The following is a 19,766-nucleotide window of genomic DNA, read 5'->3' on the forward strand; positions in this document are numbered from 1 at the left end:
TTCCCATCAGTTTGTCGATTTAAAACCAAATCGATGCTTTGTCATCCTCTCTGGTCTCATATATATCCTGAGTTTCCTCCAAAATAATAGGCCATATTTTCTGAAGAGATATAAAAAATGGTTGAATTGGACCATTAAAATGTTAGCTAGGTCTCTTAGTGTTGCCATTGAAGGTATGTGGCTGGAAACAGATACTTAGTGGTAATTGTGAAATAAGTCGATTGTCAACCCCGAAAGGAACCTATCAGTGTAGCACTGTGACGAAAGGGGTCAAACATTTTATTATTTCCTTTAAAAAACGTATTCTATTCCAATTTATAAAAGTGCTCATGCAAGGGCGTCATGTACAATTCCCCTTTCTCTCGCCCCTAATCTTAATCTTTCACACAGAAACTTTTAAAACTTCAAATGCACCAATATCCTCTTACACGTGTCATGGTATAGCCCTATATAGAGCTTCGGTCAATTGGTGCCCGAGACATCAACGTGTTCAGTGGAAATAAGGATTTTCCACTGAGGAAGAAAGGCAAACCTGTACACCGTAAAAGGCTGCAGCCGTGGTCTGGGTTTTCCATCACCTCGGCAGACGGTACCATCACTTCAAGAATGGCTGACAGGGTATACGCTGCACAGATGATGTTGTGCACGCAAAAGCCTTTATATGCTTTATATTTTTGCGGGCAAGCAGTCCCTCATTTACAATAATAAGAATTCATTAACTAGAATAATGATAAGAACAAATGTATGTACACATTTACATCCACATGTCAAGCTGGGAGAAACTGATAACATATTATCTTTTATTCATACACTGTACAGAACATGTTATCATCAGATTAATTTATTATTTTCCTGATCTAACAGCACCCCATTAAACTGATGGGGTTGATTTTATATTCAAGCAAGACTAGATTAAGACAGTTTTGCACTGGCATTGTCTAGCCAAAGTTCATTTGAATCCAATTAGTTTTTGTGGATACAGAGCTTGAACACACCCTTGATTTTCCTAATCATTGCCATGACTCAAGTGACTGCAAATTTCAAAAGAGCTAGAAGAAGGGATATGATATAATGGACATAGAAGAGAGGTAAAGCATGTTAGTACAGCATTACATTATTTCTAACACCAGCCTTTTGAAATCTGTCCTTTTCAGCATAAGACTCTCTGGTGTGGGACTTATAATCATTGCCTCATAAGGTCATATTAAGTACAGTGAACATAAATCTTTCATTCTGTTACTGTAATGTATGCAGTTCTCCAACAAAAGGAAGTCCTGCAGGCTGCTGCCAGCAGCTGAGCCGCACATGTTAGGCCTTTCAAAGAGCCTTTTGATAGATTTCTGATGAAAATATATTTTACAATATACTAAAAAACTCAAGTGTGTATTGTGGTCTTTTTAGCTAAACACTCATTGTTGGTACAGATTTGCACTCCAGTCAATCAGCAATGATCATGTCTTAATATAGCGTTCTTTTGGTAAGGGGCATATAGTGCAAAGAGTGATATATTACACACTGTATTTCCGCCTAAGAAATCATGAGGGATTTTCGTCATGCAATCCCTTTGATCAAAATGATAGCCATGCTTGAAGAACTGTTTTGCAGGTGAGAATATTTTAGGGCTTGTCAATTCTCTATAATGAGATGCAAGACGTAAATCCCTCTGTGATTGATCATATTTTGTATTAAGCTCTAGTAACCCTTTCTTTTAGGGTTAAAATATATTTTGGAAATAGATTTCCAAGGAAAAAGAGGTGAGGAAATACCCACAGTGTATAAATAATATACCTATAATACTTATTACATTGAGCCCATTAAATATAGCATACAAAGGTTCTGGTTTAACAGTTAGATTTAGTGATGAATTTCAACATGGGCAATATGTTGGCCTTCTTTTACTTGCGAACTAATTTACTTATGATATAACTTAGGCAGTTTTATATATATAATTTTTCAGATTATACATTAGAAAGGCTACTGCAAGACATTATTACAAAAACTTCCTGGATTTCTGTGTCATGTATATCTGAGATCATAACACTTCCGAAGCAAGAGGATGATTATTCCATTTCTGCTGAAATATTGGATGACTTTTTAATGTCCAAATTGACATGTGGGGCATCACCTTTGGGTCTCTCAAGTTCGCAATGAAGTCTTTCATGTTGCTGCGTAAAAAACAACACATAGCATGATCGTGTCAGATGAGTGTGCGTGCTGTTAAACATTGAATACTTACAGCTTTTTTTCTATTTTGTCTTTACCTTTGGCAACGATTTACTGTATCAAAAGAATATTATTATTCTAGTAAATATATGTTCCATTTAAAAAAAGCATAGCATAGATACTGCCACTGCCAGAGATGGGGGGCAGGGGTCACAGGTGGGTTGAAGAGCAGATCACGGTAAAGGAAATGCCACCTGGATAGAGGGGGAAACCTGAGATCTTCACAGTTCCCTTCTCATTGTCAGATATGGTATGGATCAGTTTAGTAACAGGCTGCTCTGTATACTATTTTCTCTGTAGGGTAGAACTTGTCTTAAATCTAAATCTGTGTATCTGTGATGTGACAGGTCGTCATCCCTTAGTTTTCTATCCTTCAGCGAGGGAATTAGACACGGCACACAAATCAGAATATTTACTGTCACTACTCTCGAGCAGGAGTGCAGGTGGAACCAAGAGGAATTTGATGGCCAGTCTTATCTAATATCAGTTTATGCTCTATATTTGAAACAGTGGATAACTGGTAGGTTTTTGCCATTGCTTTTTGTAGTGTGTTTTGGACATCATTCAAATAGGATTCATCTGACATATAACACCCCACCAGTAGAATCCATCACATACCAGCAGACACCATTATAGATTCCAATAAAACCAATACATTTCCCATTTAAATCATTAAATCCATTTCTATTGTGTTTTGAGCAGCGTTCTGTTGTTTGTTTAGCAGGGAAAGTTTTTTAAATATACCTGTATTTATTTATAAAAACTTACATAGGGCATAAACAATACATTCAAAGTACAAAGTGTCCTGTTATAATGTTCTATTAAACACATTTTATCCATGAAAAAATATATTTATTTATTTATTTATTTATTTACACACTAACTACATATACATTTACAACAAATGTCGTTTCATTTCATTCTGTGATAAATTCTGTTACCTTAGTAGAGAAGAATCTGGAAAGAATTGTTTATAGATTACTTTATCCGTCTGCAACAGCAGTTTCAGCGTTTCACTTTCAGACATAATAGGAACCCAGAAGGAACCCAGACCACATTAGCGATAATGAGTTATTCAAATCCATTCAAATCTGCGTTTTAGTGGTCAGTCCATGCTGATTGTGGCAAAAAAACTGAAAAAGTGGTGTAGTGGTCAGTCTGCGCCTGTTGTGTCTAATCAAATGTCCTGCAGATGTTTGGATGGTCGCAAGATCCCCTGCTGGCCGGTATTTGGACGTTGTGTCCCTATTTTGCCGATAGTCAAGCGGATCAAAGATATAAACCAGTTTTATTGCACAACATTGTGCAGGAAACAATCTGTGTTTACATGGCAACACAGAGATTAGCACACATATTGTTGACTAAATACAGTCTAAGTGTCAGAGTAGCAACGACTCAGTCTTCACCCTTTAGCAAGGTTAAAATAGTTTGTGGCCTGCATCCAAACAGGTTTCTTTGTTGAGCTTTGGATGAGGGGCCTATTTAATAACTTGTCAAAATTTGATTGTGTCTCTTTGAAAATGTTTAGCACCGTAAGCGCCATGACTCAAAGAAAGTCATTCATCGACTTTCCCGTAAAACCGCTCCTCTGTCAGCATTGCGCTGGATATCGTGATTCGTGCCACTATGGCAAGAGTCAGCTACCATCTGGCCAGGCTAGCACGCTACCCACACTGACGCTGCTGTGTAAATATGCTAGTTAAGTTTGTCAGGGTGTTATTGTTTGAAGTAAAAGTGAGAGTGACAATTTAAAACTGTATTGTACTACCAAAATATTTTGTTCTTGTTCTATTGAACAAAAAATAAGATAGTTGAATTTTGTAAAGCAAATAGTTCTGGGGCACCCTTGAAAAAAGGCAATTTATACAGGTTTGGAACAACTAAAGGGTGAGTAATTCACGAGAGAATTTTCATTTTTGGGTGAACTGTCCCTTTAAATATTAGGGGTGTCACTGGGGGTTTATATGAATATGTTTTTAATTAATTAACAAATCAACATTTTGTAACGTAAATAAACTTGAAGTAAATAAATAAGCCTAGTTTATGTATAACAATGGCTTTTGTCAAGTTTTTATCGGTCTTAGGTTTAAATGGGCCAGTTTATACACACCACACTGTTATTTTATTTTTGGTATAGACAGTATATGCACATACATGGGACCAACATCGCTTCAAGGATGGCGCACACAAGTTAAAAGTTCAAGTTTGAAAAGAACATCCCTGTGGCCTGTGTAGTTGTTTCCGAACACAAGAGCATGGGGATGGCTCCCTCTGTGTTATCAGTAGTGTGATGGGGTAATGAACCTGACTTGTTGTAACTGCTGCTGGAATGACTGCAGATTGCAGTGGTACATTAAACTTGGACTTAAAAATACTGTTTTCCATTAGTTTACATAGAGAGAATGATTACTGTAAATGCATTTTTTAAATCATTGTTTTGAAATATATGTGTTTTATAAAACTGTAACAAATAAGCATTTTAAACTAACAGTCCTGATAACTTCATATGAACAGAATGCATAAAAAATCATAAATGAGAGACAACAAAAAGAAGAAAAACTCAGAAAAAAATGTTTGATGAATCATGGAAAAAGAGACCCTGTCAGTGAAAATCCCATAATATGAATATTAGTAGGATCCTTTTGTTTTCGGTTTTTACTCACCCTCTTCTCATTTTCAACCTCTACGGCTTTTTTTCTTTTGCGGAACACAAAAAAGGACATTTTTAAAACTGTTGGTAACGAACAACGGCAGTATACTGCAAAAAATGACATTCTTAATAAGCAAAATATCTAAATCTTCATAAATCAATATAAGAATTAAGTAAGTTCATGGTAAGAACAAGCAAAAAATGGGGTGAGAAAAATAAGCATGCATTTTATTTGACCTTCGAGTATCTAATTCAAGTTTATTTTCCTCACCCCATTGTCAGATTATTTTGCTTGTTTTTACCATAAACGTACCTTGTTAAGTATATTTTCTCCTTAAAAAGGACTAAATATCTTAGTTCACTTTTCTTCTGCACCTTGATGTTAGAATGTTAAGATATTTGTACAACACTTAAGTAAGAATGTCATTTTTCCCAGTGTACTTATTGACTTTTGTGTCCAAACAATAGAAGTCAACGGGTACCGCCGTTGTTTGGTTACAACATTCTTCAAAATATTTTCTTTTTGACAAGAGGGTGAGTAAATGTTGGGTGAACTATCCCTTCACCGTGATTTCAATCTTTGACATGGCCTTGCTCGATCAGTATTAAAGAAATCAAAGTTATATTTTCACAGATATATAACATTATGCAGAATGAATTTAGAGAGAAAATCACACACTAAACTTTCACGGGAAAAAGGTTTCACAGGCAGTCAAAAACGGATTCCTTAAGATCTGTCTGGTTGTCTTTCTCCCCATTTTCATGTTTCACCCCCCTCTTTTATTGCTCATTGCTTCTGAACAATAACCCCAAGGGAACAAAACCCAAACACAATCCCCTGTGTACATTCCATCCCTCAAAGCCTCTTCACATACTAATCAGGGGCTTCCATGTTTACTCCTCACCCACTCTTAACCTGACATGTAATCTCTTCCCCTTCGCCTGATCTTTCAGCAAGACTTTGTTAGGCCTGCTTGCATGAGGGAAGCAGGACCTCTCTCCCAGCAGGCAGTACCCCAAGAATGCAGAGAGAAGAGGAATCAGAGAGCCACGGCCAGGGCAGATGTCAAGTAGCCTCAGGGGCCCCCTTCTTAACCCCAAGCTGAGGGTTTGTGGACACCGATGGGAAGCCAACAGCGTGTAATGGAGCGGCTCTCTGGGAAAACAGAGTCGTGTTTTGTCATTAGACTCAAATGAATGGGTGATAACTTCTTTGGAGAAGCTACCGAAACCTCAAACTGAGGCGCTCGTACTTAATAGCTTTATGATGAGACTTTTAATGTGTCTGCATAGAATACATGATTTGAGGAAGGGTCAATAGTAAAACTTATCAAATAAAATTTACTTTTAAATTTAAATTTTAGTAATTAACTTACTTATGAAAAGCCGTTTTGCAACAATGCAAAATGGTAAAAAGTGCAACAGAAATACATTTGAGGCTAGCTAACATATTTAATTTTATGCGAATGGTTAGAGTCTGTATGACATCGATTATTTTGCACAAATATTGAAAATATTGAAAACGTAATATTGTAAACACTTCTATCCAAAAAACACACACTATAAGAAGTTACCTAATGACAGTACAAACTATTAAACAAACAACAAACTATGACTAGTCACTTACAAGTTCAACTTAAAGTGATAGTTCACCCAAAAATGAAAATGCGGTCATCATTTACTCACCCTCCTGTCATTTCAAACCTGTTTGACTTTCTACATAAATAAAGAATGTTGGTAACCAATCAATGGCACCCATTCACTTCTATTGAACTATCTCTTAATGCAAGTCAAATCAATATGGCACCTTCCCTGACTAACATTCCGTTTTATATGAGAAAAAATGTACAGAATGCGAATCGGGAAATATTGACTTAGAAAGCACATTATGTGTTAGTTTCAGAAGTTCATTCCAGACCAACAATGTTGTCGTTTTTTGTCAAGCTCTTTTGCTAGTTCACTGTTAATGAGCCAAAGCAAAGATCTTCGAAAATGACTTTTCCAGTAAAATTTTATGTATTTCTCCAAAACATTTCCATACAATTTCCATGTTCCTTTCAGAATATCACATTAAGACCATACATCGCTAATCACAGAAGATAGTTTTCCGCTCTGGAACACGGCAAACACTTCAAGTGAAAATCACTAAATATGTCCCTCAACAATAACTGTCGAATACGTCATACGAAAACATGTGGTGAACGTGCGTGCAAAAGCCAAAAGAGATGGCTTACGATGAAATGTTGTTATAGCCCGTGCTTTACAAACATTTCAATTTACACACATTTGCATTGAACTTGGGTCGATTTGCTTATCTACTTGAATGTTTTGGAAATGTTGCGAACAAAATGCAACGAAAACACCAGCTTCAACAAAGAGGAGCTGGGGATTGTGCTTTTGTTTTGATGCAATACCCCTGGATAAATAACCACGGGGGTACAATAGCTTGGCTTCGACATTAGCATCTGAAAATGATATTCATTTGTACTCCGCTTCATGTTTCAAGCGCTCACAGCTTGTCACTTGGGCTAATTACTTTATGAACCTCTCATGAAAAGGAGAGGTGACATTTTCAGCTTGTTTAGGCAACACACTTTTGATATACTCAGCTGTTGTCTCCTAAGTAAAGAATACAGTGACTGTTGTAAAAGAAAGATTGTTTGAAAACCCTTCACACATGTGACAGTGAGGGTTAGTGAAAGGAAAAGAGAAAAAAACACCCCACAGGTGTTAATGATATAAACCTGCCTGACAAGGTTCCACCATGGAAACATAGGGGATGATGGTACTGTTTGTGCGTGTGTGTGTGTGTGTGTGTGTGTGAGCAGAGACACGTTTAACTGCCCACATTGACTTCATCAGCTGTCATCTTAGCAAACAAGGTAATTAAAAGCTGCAAATTTGACAAAAACGTCAGCGCTACACATTTCTTATTATGTTACAAGTTGCCTCGCAGGAATTCACATCCTGGCCTCTCTCGACACAAAAGCTGCTGGTACTGAACGCCCAAACACGGCCCGAGAACTGAGGGTAAAAAATCGGCATCCTTCCCCTTTGTTCATGCACTGGTGCATGCCAATTCAAAATTTACAGCACACCATTTATTTCACATGTCAAAATAATCCACACTGCTGTGTGTTAAGGTTCACGTGCTCTTCCGCTTAATAGGTGTTAAATGTGCAGTGTCTGGCGGCAGCCTTGGACAGAACACTGCGTAAGTGAGGCGACAAAGTCAACAGATTGAAAGATGGGTTTGTTCTGCACCTGGGAAGGAACGAGTGGAAGCGGGAAACAGAAGGTGTGAGTTGAAACAATGACCTGATCAATCTGAGTTGTCCTCACTTACACCGGCCGGACAAATGTTTTGGGTGTAAACTGTGCAGCAATGCAAACTAACAAAAGCACACTGTTGTTTTTTAGTTTATTTTTCGTGTTTCGATCTTTGCCCTGGCTGATGTTTTCGTCCGTTATTAAAATCGTACTTTATTTATTTTATCTTCTGCATCACTGGCATCACAGAATTGTAATAATAACAACTGTTTAAACATCGGACTTCTGTTTTAAGGAAATGCAAATAGTAACACAGGATAAGGTTTTCGTGATCGGTGTTATATTAGTCGATCTTATATGTAAATCATTTCTATCATCAAGCTAGATTTGAGCTAGACAGATTTTAACCTGACATGTTAACTTGGACTGACATAAGAGTCTAGTAAAAGGAACTGGATAAACATGTTGAGAGTGCTCCTGACAGTAGTGCTTATGTGCTAAATTTGACACTTTGGGAACAGGGCTCATCGGTTTTGACGCCATCAGCAGATTCACTGTTAGTATCTCCTAACACAGCGCCTGACTATGTGTACCTTCACATGAATGTATTGAAACGTTTACAGTAAATAAGAGAAGAGGTATATTTATACAGGTATAAAGAACACAAAACAAACTCCCCAGGGAGTACGATGTGATTGTTTCTTTAAACGTAAGGAATGGCCGCGCATAATGTTTTTTTAAGGCAGTAGATCTACGTTCTCCCTATGAAAGCAGCATTTGACTAACAGAACAGCTGTGGTGAATCTTTTATTCCATGGTAGCCTGTCGGTCACTGCAACATATATTGTAAAGAGTTTTAAGAGTTGCTTTCTTCCTCGATATGAAGCCAGAAATCACCTCATCTGAACCAGTGAGATGCACTGGAAAACATTTTTTGCTTGTTAAAGTTTTTGAGTTCAAACTGTCTTCACAAGTCATTTCAACGCTCAAAATTTGTTCAATGTCTTTAAATTAAATCAACTCATCCAAAATAAGTTAAAATTGCTTTGAAAAAACGTATTTTGATAAATTATACGTCAACTAAACCACATGGACAAAAATAATGACTTGATTCGAACGTATGTAGCCAAAAAACTTAAGGTGTCAAAACATGTTTACAATTGTATTTATTATAAACCTCTATTTATTATTATTTTGAAGTCATATTTATTACATCAGGATTACAATGATTTAATATGTCTGGAAATCTGACTTGGTATTTTACACAGGAATCAAGTAGAATTTATTTAATGTTTGTTCTCCCTTTTTGTTTCTATCTTCATTTTCTGAATGAATTTGTTCTTAATTCTGTGACCTGTCACATTTACATGCAGCCAAGCTCAATTCAATGTCTGCTATAACTAAATGTAAAATACATTTTCATTTGTAAAATGTACTACACACTTTATGGAGTTCTCGTGTTTCCATAAAAATAATTTGTGAGACATATAGTCACAGTTAATCTCTTGTGCAGGTGTTCATACTTGCACATGAAGTAGAATGAATAAATATAATACGTTGGTCCTTTATATCAATGTACAGTTACCCTGTAAACATAATGCTCAGTGTCAACTGCAACTGGAACCACGCTCTTGTACACAAAGGCTTCTTTTGCTAAGATTACAATTTGAATTGGAATTACATTAATCTAGTTCCAGTTAAATTACTGTACAAATGTTAGAATCGATTCTTCAGTTTAAAGATGTAGTTTTCTTGTAGTTTAGTTTAAAATTCTATACTTTTAAAGATCTCTATCAAAATATCACATTTACAAATGTTATTTTGTTTGAAACATAATTTTATTGTCACCTTTAAAGTAGCAAAATTAACTTTTACATTTAAATACTCTACACATTATGATGTATGATAATGCACAACATGCATGTCTAAAATATGTACATTTTTAAATATACAGAAAGAAAAAACAGCACGTTTTGTTTTAAATGCCGCTTAAAGCTCAATTGCTTGCTTCCAGGTTCTTGATCACTCTCTTTTATAAATTTACGTATACGTGTGTAAATAAATATACAATTTGTACCAAAGTTAGCATGTACATTTGAGATTATTATTATTCAACAAGTCTTACTGGGACGTCCGATTCAAAGAAAGCGAAGGTCTTTTTAATATGGCCTCCACCGAGAATGACAGAGACTCTCCTGTGGAAACTTTGGTGCTCCGTGGCTTTGCCTCAAAGTCCTTTACTGCTTTTTGAGAGTTTTTGATTCCGACCGTGTCTTTGCCTGTTCCCTCTTTGAACTTTTTGGCTGCTTCCACCAGCAGTTCCTTACAGTACGGCCCATTCACTTCTGGATTTTTTTCATTCAATTTCTGCTGTATGAGGGAATGAAATGAGTTAAGCTTCATGGAAAGAGTGTGCTTGGCATTGTCTTTGCTCATGTTGTTGGACAGAGTGTGCTTGGTGTTGTCTTTGCTCATGTTGTTGAACACATGCTCATGGTTCCCTGGATGCAAATGCACATTTGAAAAAGCTTGTCCATACGCCCTCTTAAGCGGCGAAAAGGCAGAGCGGGCACTTCCGTTCTGGCCAAGTCCTGTCTGTGCTTCCCCAGGCCCTGGCTGGTGGTCACACGGCTCAGGGGCCACCCGAGATCCCTCAACTCTGGACGTTGCACCTTCCTGCTCTGGCGGGTGGCTCTCTGTGGAGGTCATCATCTTTGGGTCCCAAACGGCTCCAGGTTTCATGTTCTGGACCGCCGTGGCATTAAGGAGACACTGTTGGTATAACAGGGCATCGCTTATATTGCTGCTGCCCCGTGGCCACATCACAAAGCGTGGTGAGAGCGGGTACTGTCGATAAGTGGTGGCTACGCTCACATTAGAGGAGATGAGCTCCACGTTTGCAGTCGTCCCGCCCGAGGCAGCATACTGCAGGGAGAGGTCCAGACAGCCGGGCAGGAAGCTGCAGAGATCCTTGGGATTGGGTTCAACCATGGAAGGGGCTGAAGAGGACGAGAAGGCTGTCTTGTAGGAATTATACTCAGCAGCATGGACCATGCTGCCTGGCAGGAAGAGAGAAGCGGATGACGACTGGCTGGACTCGAGAAGCTCCCGTTCTTTATACTCTCGCTCTAGCATGATGGTCTCCAGCTCCTTGTCAGCAAATGCTCTTCTCTTTCTCATACGGTCGCTCAGAGGAGGAGGCAGAGCGGCATTGGCACCCAGAAACGGGTCATTCTGGACTGGACGGTATCCTGCGTGGAAAGAAAGTATATTGTTGGATACTAGAAACAATGGGACAGCCACTCACTACTAATAATGAATGACTGTGAAGGATTAATTAATAAGTTGTAAAAAGTTTTAAATTTTCGGTGCTTGTGTTAATTCTACTGTGTTATTTTGAACATGAATGGCATGCACAGCATTTAACAAAATGTGCACATGTAAATTTGTATACAATATTATATAACAGTAAAACATCCTGTAAATGAGAGACGCTTACTCCATGAATATATCCCGAGAAGAACCAAGAGAATACATTTGAAAAGAGAACAGAAGTCCAAGAAAGGCTGAGAGAAGAGGAGAAAAAAGAGGAAGTAAAAGGGGTGAAAAAGGACAAACAGATCAAAGAAATATTGAAGTGAACAAGAAGTTAGTAAGAAGTTGCAAGACGTTTTTTACTCACCTTCTAAAATACTTTTAGCCAGCATAGTGGATGGACGGAGGTGTCTTTGATAGAGAGTTCGTCTTTCCACTGGTATTTGTTTTCCAGATATCCCCTTCTTGTCCTAAAATTGTAAAATGTATAATTGTATGACATGGTTCCCCCAAACAATATTTTTGAGAGTGTGTTCAGAACTTTAGAACTAGAAGGATTTGCTTGGAAGCCTTTGCCTTTACATTTCGTTGAATCCATTTGTACAACAAAAAAAAATGATAATGTCAATATCCAAAGTTTTTTTAATCTTCAGTAGCTGTCTCACCTCTGTGGCTTGTTGTCTTCGCAGCGCTACTTGTGCAGCCATGACCCGCTGTCTCTCCACCACCAGCAGGCAGTTCGCGCACTGACAGTCTCTCCATCGGCAGAATCTCTTGTGTCCCTTCAGGCAAGACACGACGCCGTGGTTCCGACACCGAGCGCACTTCGGTGTGCGGCTCAGTTTGCGCTGGTCTCCAGAAGTGATGTTTAGGCTGCTAGGTTTGTCTTCGTCTTTGCTCCCCGGGTCTTCTCCTGCGGTTGTAAACACCGCTTGATCGTCGCTCTCGGTCTCCAGGCCCTCGACGTCTATTTCAAACTCGGTGCCAGAATGATCCGTCATGTTGAATGCGCGATGCTGTTCAGGACAAAACATTGGCCAAATGAATGAGGAATACACTTTTATATATTGACTTAAGTCACGTGCACATAAAAATAAGTGGAACTGATATTATAGCCTATATGCAACAACCCTGCAGCCTTCACACTTAGTAAAGATGCTTACCGATGTAAAACACGCTAATCCAAACTCTTTAGGACTAGAACCGTGAGCTTCTCCTCTTCCAAAGAACTACGCTGAAGAGATAAGAAAGCAGAGCACCGCTCCGAGGTGAATTACGTCACTTTAATCAAAGCTCGCCATGTACAAACAGTCTGTCTCATCTGTCACACTGCGATGTGATGAGCGCTTCTCTGCCTTTCAACCCTGGACACCTCCTGCAAACTCCGCACAGAAGATCTGGCACAGCCAATGGGACAGCGCTAATCTCAAAGAGCCAATCCAGACACAGTCTTTGAAAGCGCGTCCTGATAGATTCGACGTGAACGCCGTTGATCCATTGGCTGGAGGAGAATCGCTCTCTTAACTCCTCATAAATTCTTAATGGGGTTAAATTACAAACAAAACACTTCTAGGAAACCATCAATTAATCCCTGAATACGGAGGGGGTTCGGCCGTCTCATACGACCATATTAAACCCTCATGCTGCTGTTTATCAATGTATCATTCGTTGATAATCATCAGATTGGACGCAAATTTGTTTTCGGAGGGGAATTTGCATTTAAATCATGTTTTAGTACATTTTCAAATCTGAGGAAAATCATAAAAGGTTGACACGCGCAAAGAAAAGAACGAGAAGGCATGCGCATCCAGTCCGCGCATTGTTCTCCCCCTGCATATTTAGTCAACACAATGTTGTTTATTTTATTAAATGACCGGCTCCCATTTGCAAGTGACGTTGTAATTTTTCGTTAATGTGCTTGCAGTGGCTAAAGTAACCACTAATTGAAAATATTCAAATTACAGTTGGTGAATGCAAAATTGGAGATGGATTTTCATTTTTATTCAAATGCGCCTAACAGCGTTGACTAACAGGTGTTTTTTGTTTTTGTTTGTTGGGTTTAAGACAAACCATAATTAAGGTGTTAAAATGTACATTATTTTAATGTTTACAGTTTATTGTGTACTTTGTAAATGACCTGCTGCGTTGATATCGGATAATGGTTTGGAATGGCAACGGGCCTATTAAAATCATATAATACATTTAAAATGAATTAAGGCAATATGATTTTTTTCGATTACGATTTATTAAATAAATGTTCATTACTGTATCAAATAAAATGTAGAAAAAAAATATATATCGCAGTTTTCTGACAAATTAATTTAGATGTTAACAAGACATAGTAGTTCTCCTGTTACAACAATTACTTGTTCGCTGTCGTTGAGAAATGCACAACCACTGGGTGATGCGTTTACAGACTGTTTTCGGCGATATAGATTGAGAGTGATACGACAGTTGACACAACAAGCGATACTTAAAACATTGACTAAGCATGCGGGAAGGCTACACAAAACACAATTCTCTTTGTCCCGATCGACCTACCATGTGTGATGTTTCTCAAAACAAAGTAAAATCAACTGACACTAAAGAATGTCTACTGTTCATGATGGGGTAGCTCTGCAGACAGAAACACATGCGGGACGTGGGAGAACAACAAACTTTCACAAAAAAAAAATCATCAACGTATCATTCGTTCTTACCCACAGCGATATTTTGTACAGAGCAGAATTTACGTCATTTGTCGTATTTTATATTAAACATCTGATTGATACCTGAGGTCAGAAATAGTCTGGTTGGCCCATTTTCTGCCCTTCGTAGTTTTCTAACCGCATTGAAATTATTATAATAATTTTGCAATAAAAATGTAATAACATTTATCAACAGATACGAATCGAAATTTTGTTTTCGATTCGTATCTGTTGATAAATGTTATTACATTTTTGTATTTTAATATATTAGTCGATATTTGGTATGTATAATGTTTAGAGTAAAATCTTTCGAAATTTCTGTAAAACTACTATTTGCAAGAATATTTTTTAACCCATCATGAACAGTAGGCCTATTTAACGGATTCACCTCAAATAACCTTATTCCGTTTAACAACCCATTTTCAAGTTGATTTCGATTAATTGTCTGTCTGTCTGTCTGTCTGTCTGTCTGGTTTTGTCCGTTTTCCTCTTGGACTCGCATGTGGTGAAGATATTTGCCGTGCAGGTGCAGCTTTGTCACTCGCCCTTCTTCCCTTTTAATTTATTAGCAAGGTTACGGCCAGCAAACCCAACTGCTACCCAGGGTGCAATTTCCCCAAGTGGAATGCTTTCATCTTCTCTTTTGCTTTCCTCTGAACACATTACAGTACCAAATGGAGAAAAAGATGAGCGTCTTCATTGTTTTGAGATGGGATCTTTATGCTCCGTGTGTCGTGATATCTTTAACACACAAACCTGATAGTGGGATTTATTACAAAAAAAGAAATCCTTGCCTATCTCACCATTATATATGCAAACGTGGACCTGCATACAGGCTACATTTGGTTGTAATTTATTAAACTAGCCATTACATGACTCTGCATTTTCAGAAGCATTTATGTTGTAGGTATATTCTAGACCGGACAACACAGGCCAGGGCGATATATATATATATATATATATATTTACACCCGACGATCAGTGACACGCCAATCCCGCCCGAATGTCTGGTTTGGTTCGGGGTGTGTCGTATGTTACACACTACCCTGTAACCTGATCGGAGTGTAGAGACAAGAGATTTGTGAGTTCACTGAATCCCTGTTATGTTAATTAGCATTTGAAGACGCTTGATGGATAGACAACACGTGCAACCTGTTGAATGCTTAACCGGTCATAATTTGTCTGTCCAGTTGATGTATAGGCCTACGGGAACGCTGGGCCTTGTTGACTTAGAGGCACAAATTCAAATGTCAGCATTAAAAGCTGTCTCTCGGTTAAGTCAACACATGTGTTAAATTAAACTGCAACACCTGCACACTCGGGCGACCGCTGGTTTAGCATCGAAGACCTTCTTTCAACATGAAACCTAAATAGGGCTCCCTAAACAAGCAACCACAACTAGAAGTGTTTGCAGATTAAGTTGTTATTCGTGTCTTAATTATTATCCACGTGGGTTTGACAGACTTTGTTAATATTACTATTGTTATGATTTTATGATTGTAAAAAAATATCCGACTAACAAGCATTCTGTTTTATACATTTGCATTTATTTATACGCTCAAAAATTCGGAGTAGTTATAGGCCTACCTATAATAATTATAAGCCAATAATAATAATACTATTTTTATTATAATTATAATTAAGTAGAAAATACTGAGGCAAAATGACTATTGTAGTTTATAGCAAACTATACAGCATGGCAGAACTCTCAAATGACTTTTTGTACAATCACAAGATGATAGTATTGAGTCATTTTTTATATTCTTGCACATACCGCCGCGTTTATTTAACGCCTCAGCATGTTTCCATTATAAATGATTATTTGTCATTTAGTTTTTTTTCATTCACAAATGCGAATGCTACGATAGAACACATCTTTGTAAACGGAGTTACCGGTGATTTCTTCAAAAAGATTTGGTGAATGGGTTTACTTTTATTGTCGTGTAAAATGCCTGATAGGCTTACTAATTCTGGGCATAACATTGTCCTACAAAATGATTGTCCATTATTTAAAATTCCCACTAGATGGCGCGGTTAGCTCATTTTTCCCACTAAGTCGTGTTGGTTTCATGTGGCTCAGTGGTTAGAGCATGGTGGTAGCAACGCCAAGGTCGGGTTGTTCGATCCCAACGGTTTGCACATAGTTCGAATCAAACGTATAGTACAATGCACTGTGAGTCGCTTTGGTTGGAGCTCTAGCGTTAGCCTATTCCTTCTAAAGAAATATCTATTCCGTCCTACAAATGCGTTGAGTCTTTGAAAATGTTTTGTTTCTAGTATACAATTATACAGTAATATTATTATTAATATATTATACAAATATACATAATGATCAATTGTGTACTTGTGCCTCTTACACTAATCGTCAAAGACTATTCCTATAAATGTTCTGCATTATTTAACGAAGTCTGATAAATGAGTGGAATGACTGATTTAGAACCATTTGAAGTAATGGATGACGAATAGCGCCTTCTCTTAGTTATTCGTTGTAGGGATTGGCCTTACTGTGTCGATATACTTGGCAGGGAGTTGAAAAATTAAAAATATGATTTTTATTAACGAAATGTAATAGTAAAACTGAAATATGAATCTATTGTTATTTGAATATTATGTGATATGTGTGCTTCAAATTTTTTGTTGCTTCCAATATATTATTTGATAAATTGTTTATAAAAAAATAATTTGCCCTTTATCATAAGATATATATGTATATTTTAATCATTTATCCACACTAACAATAACAGTTTTTAAAAGGTTTATTTGCCATACTTTTACATGCAGGACTGATGGATTAATTCTACATTAAATTGCTATCAACAGTACATTTCATGCAAAATGGAAACAGATATCATTTTATCATTAACTATATATTAATGTATACAGACATGTTGGTCAAATAATAGTTCCTTAATGACTTTAATTAATGAAGTTACTCTTACTCCACACATGAATAAGCTGGCACAACAACCTCAAATCTGGTAGAAATACCTCAGGTAATGTACTGTACATTTTTTTCAATAGGCTCCTAGCATTACAATGTCTAATTTTCATCATCTCGAGAACCCAGTTCAGTGCTTTTGTCTGATGTCCTGATGAAACTGCTGGACTGTGCAGAAGTTAAGAGGAGGTGTTCAGGATCCTGGAGTCTGAGGAGTCAGATCTTTCATCGTACTCCTCATCTGCAGCGTACATGCTCTGTTTGGTAATGACAGGGCAGCTCTCCTCCTGGATGCTGATACGATGTTCCTCGGCGGGTCTGCTGGTAAGAAGCGGCGAGCTGCGTATTACTCCGGCTGAAGGGCCAGAGAATGGGGGGACGTACTGTGAGCGCAGCTGATACTGTTGCTGTAATGTCATGGTATTCCACAGAGTCACGTCGTTGTGCATGAAGGGCCCGGCTTGGCCTCGGCTTAGCGAATTCCTAAGCATGAGGGGGTACCGAGGTGGCTGGGGAAAACCATGCTGAAGTGGCATGCTAAGAGAGCTCGGTATTCCACCTGGGGACTCTGAGGAGAAGCGTAGGGAATCTGGAACACGGAAGGCCGAACCAACAGACCACTTAGAGGAGACCGGGTAGGAGCTTAAAGGGTGCTCAAAGAGGTGGCCGTTTGAGGGAAGAACAAGAGCATCAGTGTTCTCAGACAGGATCTTATCCGGTTTCATTGTAGAACGGCTGGAAAGGAGGATCTCGATGGCTCCGACTAAGTCCCCACCACAGCCCTTCAGTATCAGCTCCAGGACGGCAGGTTTGTGGGCAGGGAAAATCTTTTTCAGTACCTCTAGCGGCGGTCGATTGGCTCTCAGGCTGAAAGGAAGAGACACAGAGCCCGAGAGGCCTTCGATGAGGAGGCTAGGCTCTGTGGAGTATTTGGAGTTGTCAGCTTTAGACTCCGGGTCGGTGCAGGATTTAGACAGCCCAAAGCGAGACTCTTCAGGCTGGGGAGTTGGGTCTGATGCGTCAGGGGTGCAGCACAAGTTAGGTTTGGACTCTTCAGGTGAGCTGTCTTGTTCTGGTTCTCTGTCACTGGTATTGCCTCCATTCTCTCCACCTGACTGCTCGCCAGACATGTCATCGCTTAGTTCTGCAAGACATAAATGGACGTCATAAACATGTTTATGCCATGTAAATACCATGATACTTTAAACATAGATTAAAATGCATGTGCTGTTGTCATGTGTATTTCTTAATACCTGCCGATTCGAAATGCACATTTTATTTAAGTTTCACCAGTCTCAAACATTGGCTGATTCTGCAGATGGGAAGCGCAACATCTCTACTGGTCTGTCAGCGCTGCTGTGATTTATAACGGTTGACTTTATTAGCTGTTAACATTTAAACGCTGACTGTGTGGCACTGAAAAATGTCTTGTCGATTGTCCTTTACTACAGATTTACAAACTGATTCCTCTTTGTTTGGAAACATTTCACCTTCAATTTAACCTCCTTTGCTTCTAAGCACGACTCTCATCTTCCGCCTTGTCCTCCCCCAAATTATTGGTTGCGGAATTTGCATATTTGCATTATTTATCTGTATGTAATTGCAAGCCCCTTTTTTTCAAAGAAGAACCACCATAAAAAACAATAATTCTGAAATGATAATAGTTCTGCAAAAATGAATGGCCTTTTTCGTTTCATTATCGTCACAGTCCCTGTTTTAAGACTTTACAGATGTTTTTGTTTATTTTATGTACAAACACTATAACGAAAAACAGTATTATTACAATAATAATAATAAACAATTGTTATTTTAAATTGTGGACTGTAGTTTTTGCACGCGCACTGGAGTTAATACGTTCCTCACCTTTATAACCAAATGCAATAATGAATTGGTAATTCATTTGTTAATGATTTCATTTATTATCTACTTATATTTATTGTCATAAACTAAATGTTATTTAAAATATTTACGTCAGAGTGTTTACTGTATGCGTTATTTTTTTTAAAACCCCACGTTTTTTTCTTTGAAGTTTCCCCTTTCAGAAGTCTTGAGTAATACTGACGATGCATTTCTTTTTAAAATGGAAGATTCGTTACAATTATTATACCAAATGTGAAGAAAAAAACACTGAAAACGATTTTCATCGAAAAAGTTGCAATGGTTTACCGACATCGTTGAAGTAATGTAAGATATACCTTGAGATGGTTTAGGGGTGACAGCATCTGCGCTCCAGCGCAAGTCTATGTCGCTCGGTCGTGGATTCGCGCTCTGTTCTCCGCTTCCCACCGTGATACCCGGCAGTGCTCTCAAAGACTCCGGGATCAAACTCTCCAAACTCTCGTTCGCCTGCTGCCGTCTCAGCGCCACCTGAGCCGCCATGACCCGCTGTCTCTCGATGATAAGAATACATTTTTCACAACTGCAGTCCTTAAATCGGCAGTAACGCTTGTGCCCTTTCAGCCAGGAGAGCACCCCGTGGTTTCTGCAGCGGGCGCACTTGGGCGTTCTCTGGAGGGGCACTCTCGGCTGGGACACCGGCCCCCCCATGTAGAGGTAGGGTGCTCCGTAGCCATTCATTTCTCAAGTCGTTTACAGAGGTGGCAGAGGCGCAAGTGCATCAGATAAGGTGTAGAGGAAGAGTGCTGTCAAGTAGGCAAGAGATCAAGCCCCTCTGATTCTCGCT

The 19,766-nt window shown here is 38.5% G+C and overlaps 2 protein-coding genes across 2 annotated transcripts; both read right to left on the reverse strand.

Moving 5' to 3' along the window:
* Positions 1-9,305: 9,305 nt before the first annotated feature.
* dmrt2a (doublesex and mab-3 related transcription factor 2a) lies at positions 9,306-12,954 on the reverse strand. Its single transcript, XM_079474651.1, has 4 exons — positions 12,622-12,954; positions 12,124-12,474; positions 11,826-11,928; positions 9,306-11,394 (listed from the first exon to the last, which is right to left on the reverse strand). The coding sequence occupies exons 2-4, from the start codon at positions 12,457-12,459 to the stop codon at positions 10,265-10,267; spliced, it is 1,569 nt and encodes a 522-aa protein (XP_079330777.1). The 5' UTR covers positions 12,460-12,474; positions 12,622-12,954; the 3' UTR covers positions 9,306-10,264.
* A 3,930-nt stretch (positions 12,955-16,884) lies between these two features.
* dmrt3a (doublesex and mab-3 related transcription factor 3a) lies at positions 16,885-19,766 on the reverse strand. Its single transcript, XM_079475558.1, has 2 exons — positions 19,279-19,766; positions 16,885-18,227 (listed from the first exon to the last, which is right to left on the reverse strand). The coding sequence occupies exons 1-2, from the start codon at positions 19,658-19,660 to the stop codon at positions 17,263-17,265; spliced, it is 1,347 nt and encodes a 448-aa protein (XP_079331684.1). The 5' UTR covers positions 19,661-19,766; the 3' UTR covers positions 16,885-17,262.

Source organism: Barbatula barbatula (assembly GCF_947034865.1).
Source record: "Barbatula barbatula genome assembly, chromosome: 2".
Taxonomy (NCBI): domain Eukaryota; kingdom Metazoa; phylum Chordata; class Actinopteri; order Cypriniformes; family Nemacheilidae; genus Barbatula; species Barbatula barbatula.

What these genes read in the sequence shown, in the direction of transcription:
- dmrt2a (XM_079474651.1), bottom strand. Translation starts at nt 12,459, where the DNA reads ATGACGGATCATTCTGGCACCGAGTTTGAAATAGACGTCGAGGGCCTG. An exon ending in GAAGACAACAAGCCACAGAG is followed by an intron (nt 11,929 to 12,123) that starts GTGAGACAGCTA and finishes TTACAATTTTAG; the next exon opens with GACAAGAAGGGGATATCTGG. An exon ending in GGCTAAAAGTATTTTAGAAG is followed by an intron (nt 11,395 to 11,825) that starts GTGAGTAAAAAA and finishes CTTTCCACGCAG; the next exon opens with GATACCGTCCAGTCCAGAAT.
- dmrt3a (XM_079475558.1), bottom strand. Translation starts at nt 19,660, where the DNA reads ATGAATGGCTACGGAGCACCCTACCTCTACATGGGGGGGCCGGTGTCC. An exon ending in CACCCCTAAACCATCTCAAG is followed by an intron (nt 18,228 to 19,278) that starts GTATATCTTACA and finishes TATGTCTTGCAG; the next exon opens with AACTAAGCGATGACATGTCT.